Source organism: Triticum dicoccoides, chromosome 4A (assembly GCF_002162155.2).
Source record: "Triticum dicoccoides isolate Atlit2015 ecotype Zavitan chromosome 4A, WEW_v2.0, whole genome shotgun sequence".
Taxonomy (NCBI): Eukaryota; Viridiplantae; Streptophyta; class Magnoliopsida; order Poales; family Poaceae; genus Triticum; species Triticum dicoccoides.
The window spans coordinates 595,642,794-595,650,428 of NC_041386.1; the positions used below are offsets into that span (position 1 = coordinate 595,642,794).

Below are 7,635 nucleotides of genomic sequence, written 5' to 3' on the forward strand. Positions count from 1 at the left end.
TGTGTAACACTATATCATGTTTGTTTCCAACATAATTCAGATTCTTTTTGACGTTTTTCAAATTCTATGTTTTCTTAATTCCGGTGCATTTGCACCCAACACCCAAATCCGCACTACTGTGCTGCGCAGGTAACCACAAACTGAGAACTTGTTGCAAAAATCATCGAAATATCATGTTTCCATGAGGCAATCCGCAGCCAGCATCTACCATGCACAAACCCAAGAAAAAAATTAACATCCGACATATAATAATACTAGCACTAATTCTTCAGGTGCCCATGAGTATGATCCTGCCATCATGTCAGAGAAACCGCAAGGTGCTCAGCATACATGTCCGACATCTTCTTGCCACATAACACCGATAACCAAGTCGGCCACAAACCATGACTCATGGCTACTACATTCAGATTTCAGAACCCTAGCTCAGCGACGACCAAAGAGTAGTAATCGGGTAGATAAGACATGGCACCATGTCACAAGTCTGGTACCACCATCCCAGCTTTTTAGCGCTAACGGTTACTTGCTATATAGCGTTAACGATTGCCTACTTGCTACAGCAGCACGACCTACTTCCTTCATATGTCCAGCCCGGCCTGCCTGCTCATTTCCCTCTCAGCTTCTCAAGGTCAGGGAGATCTGCAGCCAAACAAAGCCGTCGGGTTAGTTACAAGGAGCACAAATGTCCTCTGATTGCGACTTTTTTTCAGACTCCTTGTTGAGGGGATGCTACAACCACTATATAGTTTACGCATATGATGAAATTTGACTGTCGGCAGAAACTAATCCTTGTCAAGTGTGGTAAGAGACTGAATGGTCAACAGTACAAACTAAGTTATCAAAGGAACTCTCCAACTGCGCAGAATTATATTCCCTCCATCTCAAAATAAGTGTCTAATGTTTAGTACAACTTTGTACTCCCTCGGTAAACAAATATAAGAGCATTAAACACTCTTATATTTCTTTACGGAGGGAGTACTAAAGTTAGTACAAAGTTAGGACACTTATTTTGGAAGGAGGGAGTATTTAAGATAATGAAGTCTAACGAAAATCCTATCGTGATGCTACGCAAATACAGATTAGCTCACGCTCCAAACCATATATACAGGTTTGTGTACAGAAAGTTGTGTCCATATTGGTAAATTAATCAGGTTCAAATTTGATCGTCAGAAGCAGCATAACGTAAAGGCCAGGCGTATGTGGCATTCAAAGTACAAGATGGGCACTCACACAGCATTAAATCATCAGCATCGCTTTCGTCATTTTCCTGCGACGGCGTGAGGATAACAATAAGTAACTCTACACTGAGGATTAGACATGAACCAAGCAAGGAAATGAGGGGGCACAGAAAGTTGAACATGGTTCATACCTCACCACCATCAAAGTCATCGTCTGAACCCGAATTCTCTGAAAGGGATTATGTGTTAGATTGACCGAAGCATAATGCATAATGAACTAAAATGCAGATAAAAGTGAAGAAAGTAGAGCCTCATAGCAGCTACATGATGGGATCACAGATTAAATAGCCAGAGTACTTATCATCATTAAACCAGCTTCGAAAGAGTATAAACTTAGTTAGCTTATCAGCAAATTGCTTGTCACATAACAATACATTGCAATATGAGAAAACTGGGAATGGCATACATGTGACCTTCAGGAAGAATGGTATGTCCCACCCCCCCCATAATGACAAATTTAATTCACCCTGATTTTGTGTAAAGCATAATACTTGACGCAGACAACAACCAAATGTGATCTACTTAATTATATCTCACTTTCTTTTCAAATCCGTTTTCTATGATGAACTCCACGAGTTGGTACAAGAAAAATGTCTATATTGTTCATTTATAGCATATTATCATTAGCACATACCAGACTCTTCATCCTCATCGCACCATTTGTTCCAGTCAACTTTGATGTATGGATGTTTTGCCTCTGACTTCAGCAACCGCTTCCACCAACATTTCTTATCTTTCTGGATCGAACAGATTATGTTTCGCGAACCCACCTTTGTCTTTGTTTTGCTTCCCTACAGACAAGTTAAAAAAAAGGGTTACTTCACTAACAGTTCACAAAATAAAGTGATGATCGTCCTCATCAACATTGCACAGGAAATTATTCAGCAGCTAGTAGCTCAAATATAAAGGTCCACTTCAATGATAATTTGTTGACGCCACAGCTTACACTTTACAACATGCATCGATTAGTTCCTTCAAACATAGTGGCATGCATATAAATATTACAAAGTAGATCATCTATATGTGGACTCAAGTTCCTATGATTAAGTGGCTCTGTTACCAAAGACTGAAAGACAAGCGACAACATTCTAAGTATTATATATGTCCATTCAGTAGCTTTCTAACATGTATCCAAGCAACAACCCAGAGGTAAAAACTGAACCGAAATTAACATCAACTGAAACCAGCCCTGTATTACAATGTGGAACTGACGACCACAAATACTTACCTCAGGCAGTACGGAATCGAATAGCTCCAAGGCCAAGCTAAAAGATTCCCCATGAGCAACAGCTGAGAAGCTAAAGATGCCCTGAGGTTCAGTCTTGATCACAACATCTTCTGCGTCTGGGACTGAGATAGTCAGGTAAACCTTTTCCGCACGTTGAGCCCAGAGCACCTCAGGTTGACGACTGCATGCCACAGAAAATGCATCATGTTGTGCCACAGCATCCAAAAAAAAGTGTGCACCTAGTCACTTACTTACAACAGAAAAACATTAAAAAAAAGCCCTAGAATAAGTATCATGGGAGGCGTACTATCTTCTTTTTTGCATACTTCAGTGTAATATATTCTAAAGAGGTGATTTGGCTGAACATTTCTTAGTCAGAAAGAACAGATTGGCTGTTGCAACAAATTGCATCAGTCTAACAAGAACTTATCTGAAAATGTCACTCATACTAGTAACAGGCAAGGCTCAAATATTGGCATAGTCAAATCATTAAGGTATGCCATGTGATATAATGCACGCCAAGTCTACACATTTCCTTCCCCCGCGTCACTGGAAAAGATGAGGAACGCTGTGGGACCGCAAATGAGTGGAGATCAAACTACTTAACAAATAACCAGATTAATATCCTAGGCACACCCTGGCGTGTTCAACAGACGCGCCCACATCCAATACTAAAACTGGCAAGTATTCCAATGTAATAGTGTGCAGCGGTAGACTGGCAGGCAACTGCTTCAACATCGATGAATCGGCATGTTTTTGTACTGAAACAACTAAACAGTGCAGTGACCAGAGCACAAGAGACACTGGGCAAGCGATCTAGCAAGGCAATGCGGGTCCTATTTGCGCAGTCAGGAACACGTTTCAGGTGCTTCCCCGACCAATGCCGAATATGACGCCCCCCAGGAAGTGTAATTATATTATAAAGAGGTAATCTGGCTGAACATTTCTTAGTCGGAAATAACAGATTGGCTGTCGCAACAAAGTGCATCAGTCTAACAAGAAGATATAATTGAAAATGTAACTCATGCTAACAGGCAAGGCTCAAAATAGTGCTGTAGTCAAATCATCAAGGTAAACCATGTGATATAATGCACGCCTAGTCTACGCATTTCCCCCGTGCCACTGGAAAAAACAAGAAACGCTATGGGAGTGCAAACAAAAGGCGATCATACTACTTAACGATAACCAGATTAATATCCTACTAGGCGCTCCTCCGGCATGTTCAACAGACGCCCGCCCACATGCTACACTAAAAATGGCAAACATTTCAATGTAACAGCATGCAGCAACAGACGACAGGCATCCTTTCCAACATGGATGAAACAGCTTATTTTTGTACCGAAACGGCTAAACTGAACAGTGCAGTGGCCAGAGCACAAGAGAACTGGATGTGAGCTGAATCCGTTTCAGGTGCTTCCAGGACCAATGCTCGCTGAACATGACGCCCCCAAACAAACACCTAGCGCTGGCGGAGGAACCCGTGGACGGCCTCCGATCCTACGGCCACTTCCAACACCCGATCGATCTACTCCGCATGTATGTACACGATCAACCAAGCCCCCCAAAAAATCGTAAACGCCCTACAGCCCGTGACTCCAAGGGGATTCGGCGCGGATTTGACGGACCAGGAGGCGGTGGGAATTCCGTCCCGATTTGGGGCAGAGGACGAAAGCTGCTGGAGCGAAAGGAACCGCCCCGCCCCAGCCCCGCGCCGCATTGGGCGGGGGCGACGTCGAAAGGAAAAAAAAACACCGGCGCGTGATTCGGGTTGAGGGGAGAGGATGGAGGGGTACCTCATGGCGACGCGGCGGGCGGCGGGCGGCGGGCCGGGGAGCGAGGAGGAGGGGTAGGGTTTGCGGGGCGCGGTGGGGAAAGCGGGGGCGCGGCGGCGGCAGGGGAGAGGAGAGGACGGTGAGGAGAGCAGAGCAGCGCACTGTTTCCCCGTCGCTTTGGTGTTGCAGCTTTATTTTGGGGCAAAGATGTGCCCCGAAATGCCCCTACACTTTGAAACAATCTCGCACGGGCTATATGCAAGTAATTTGAATTTTTTATTTATTTATTTTTTGTGTAAGTCGAATTCCCGTGTGAAGGAAGGAGGAGGACATGGCGGAGCTCGAGGCCAGAGCCGGGCGACGACGTTGCGAACGGCAGTGAGCCACGACGTTGACGGCAAGGCCGAGCCAGGAAATCTTCGGAGACGGGGATGGCACTGCGAGAAGTGGCGAGATGTAGCGTCCGAGACGGAGGCGAGAAAATAGGTTAACATACGCGGATGGCAATGCGATGGCGAACATGAGGATCGGGGCTTACGGGGCTAGCCTTGAGCGGTGGGGGGAGGGCGGCACGACGCAGGGGGCGGTGGCCGATAGATGGGGTTGTGCTAGGAGGCGGCCTGGGAGAAACAAGATGAGCATTGGCGACACTGGTCTTGATCGTTGGATGAAGATCTGTCGGCCCATAAAAAGTGACTTACACCAAAAAAAATTCACTCGACTACCCGTCCTAAAAGATTTTACCTTTCTCTTACTAGCAAAGTAGAACATGTGTTCTGCCAAATGTAGTACAAATAGTACGTGCTCATAACTTCGTAACCACTCACACTTAAAGGATATCAACCAAATTACTAGGATGTACAATGAATACTTGGTTTCTTTTGTGGTTCCCCTTTATCTAATGATACTTGTGCATCGATCTGACTTTTCCCTTTTGGACGGGTCTTCGTAATTTCTGACAGCCTTTTTCTATGTGGCCAGCGATAGTGCACTCGACACAATAGATATAGGAGGGGTTGAAAGGTGAACCAAACCTCATCATTTGTCAATAAAAAACGGAATGTAAGCCACACACGCAAAAAAAAAACAAGCAAGAAAGACCATATATCCAATACCAAAGCAAAAAACGCCTCAAAAGAAAGCCCTCTGTCCCATAGTATAAGAGCGTTTTTTATACTGATGTAGTGTTAAAAACACTCTTATATTATGGGACAGAGGGAGTACAATATAGTCCTTGGAGTTTCCTGCTAACACCGGCAACACAACGCACCTTCGTCGAACATGAAGGAGTACCATCTCCCGAAGGGGCTTTGTGACCCGACGAAGTGGATCGCCATTGGCGGTGCCATTATCAGGGTGGTGCATCGGTCGGGGTTCGTTCGCGTACCCTTCTAGCCTCAAACTCATCGTTTGTCCTCGACAAAGTCAGTGCAGAACACTAGATCCGCCGCTTTAAGACTGCATCCCTTGATCTTAGAATGCCATCATCCCCCGCATGATGCCGTCGTCGCACATGGCGGCACCCATCGACCAATCCACTCATGTACAAACCTCCTCGGCCCTTGAGGTTGCGCTAGAGAAAACACCGTCGAGACGGAGGCGAATTGGGCGGAGTAAAGGCCAATGTTGTCGTCTCCTCGTCCCATCCCATAACACATATCATGCCGATATAACTGGTTGCTAGGAAGACGCGACTCCTAGCTTGTCGGCTCCCCGTAAAGGACATCACATGAGTGGGCAATGAACTGGATGACGATATCGGCAACCGTCGACGAGACCTAGGGTTACACAATTTACTAACCAACGTAGAGCCCTATGGCATCCCTAACTTGCACGTCAAGATGATGATCTTCTAGAAGTCAGACGTCATGCGGGGCCCAGACTATGCCTTGGCGTGTTGGGTCCTGAGACTGACCCGGTGATAGTTTCAGATTGCACCATCAGATGGTTCGACCTGCCGATCATGGTGAAACATGATAATGTTTCATGGCAGTTAGTACTTTGTCAGACCAACCACTCAATCGTTCAGCTTATGGACATTTTGCCAACGAGGCTAATAGACTTGCGGGAATGTGTGAGTGTTCTTTATAAATACTAGCAAAAGGGCCCGTGCGTTGCAACGGGAGAAAAAAATTCATAATTTCAAATGGTCATGATCACATTTCGTTGCATCACCGAGATACAATATCTCTCTCAATTTCTCGAAATCATGAACATTTTGAAATTATGAACAATTTGTTAAACTCATGCACATATTTGGAATCGCAAACAACATACTATTACAAATTTCTGAACATTTTCTACAATCAAGAACATTTTTTCAATTTATGAATATTTTTTGCTATTTACAAACATTTTTTAGAAATTGATATGGAAAACTTTTTTTTATCCAAATCGAGGAGATCTCCTGCGATGGTTCATTATGTTCATTATTTATGGATCTGTTTTAATTTTTGTGAACATATTCCAAACTTTAATGGACATTTTTTAAATTCCCTAATATGTTTTGAATACTGGATATTTTTAAAAAATCATGAACATTTTTTATTTCCTGAAAATTTATTTGAAACCGTGATAGTTTTTTATAATATGTGAACAATTTTTTGAAATCATGATCATTTTATGATTTTCCGAATGTTTTTTTTAATTCACAAACAGTTTATAATTTTTCAAGACTTTTTTGAAATATTTTTTTCCTGGAAATCATGAATAAATTTAAAGAAGAAAAAACTAAAACAGAAATAAGAACGTGAAAGGCAAAAAATGAAATAAAAGCAGGGGCGTTGCAACCTGCACATGGGCCGGCCTATGTGTGCGGGAGGAGTAGGCGCGCTTGCGAGACGAAAAAGAAGAGATATTCCTGAAAATTTATTTGAAACCGTGATAGTTTTTTATAATATGTGAACAATTTTTTGAAATCATGATCATTTTATGATTTTCCGAATGTTTTTTTTAATTCACAAACATTTTATAATTTTTCAAGACTTTTTTTGAAATATTTTTTTCCTGGAAATCACGAATAAATTTAAAGAAGAAAAAACTAAAACAGAAATAAGAACGTGAAAGGCAAAAAATGAAATAAAAGCAGGGGCGTTGCAACCTGCACATGGGCCGGCCTATGTGTGAGGGAGGAGTAGGCGCGCTTGCGAGACGAAAAAGAAGAGATATTCCTGAAAATTTATTTGAAACCGTGATAGTTTTTTATAATATGTGAACAATTTTTTGAAATCATGATCATTTTATGATTTTCCGAATGTTTTTTTTAATTCACAAACATTTTATAATTTTTCAAGACTTTTTTTGAAATATTTTTTTCCTGGAAATCACGAATAAATTTAAAGAAGAAAAAACTAAAACAGAAATAAGAACGTGAAAGGCAAAAAATGAAATAAAAGCAGGG

General features: G+C 42.6%; 1 protein-coding gene across 1 annotated transcript; it reads right to left on the reverse strand.

Moving 5' to 3' along the window:
* Window positions 1-227: 227 nt before the first annotated feature.
* LOC119287148 (co-chaperone protein p23-2-like) lies at window positions 228-4,423 on the reverse strand. The gene is made up of 6 exons (XM_037566668.1): window positions 4,257-4,423; window positions 2,464-2,644; window positions 1,870-2,026; window positions 1,367-1,404; window positions 1,228-1,264; window positions 228-636 (listed from the first exon to the last, which is right to left on the reverse strand). The coding sequence occupies exons 1-6, from the start codon at window positions 4,259-4,261 to the stop codon at window positions 602-604; spliced, it is 453 nt and encodes a 150-aa protein (XP_037422565.1). The 5' UTR covers window positions 4,262-4,423; the 3' UTR covers window positions 228-601.
* Between the last annotated feature and the right edge of the window lie 3,212 nt (window positions 4,424-7,635).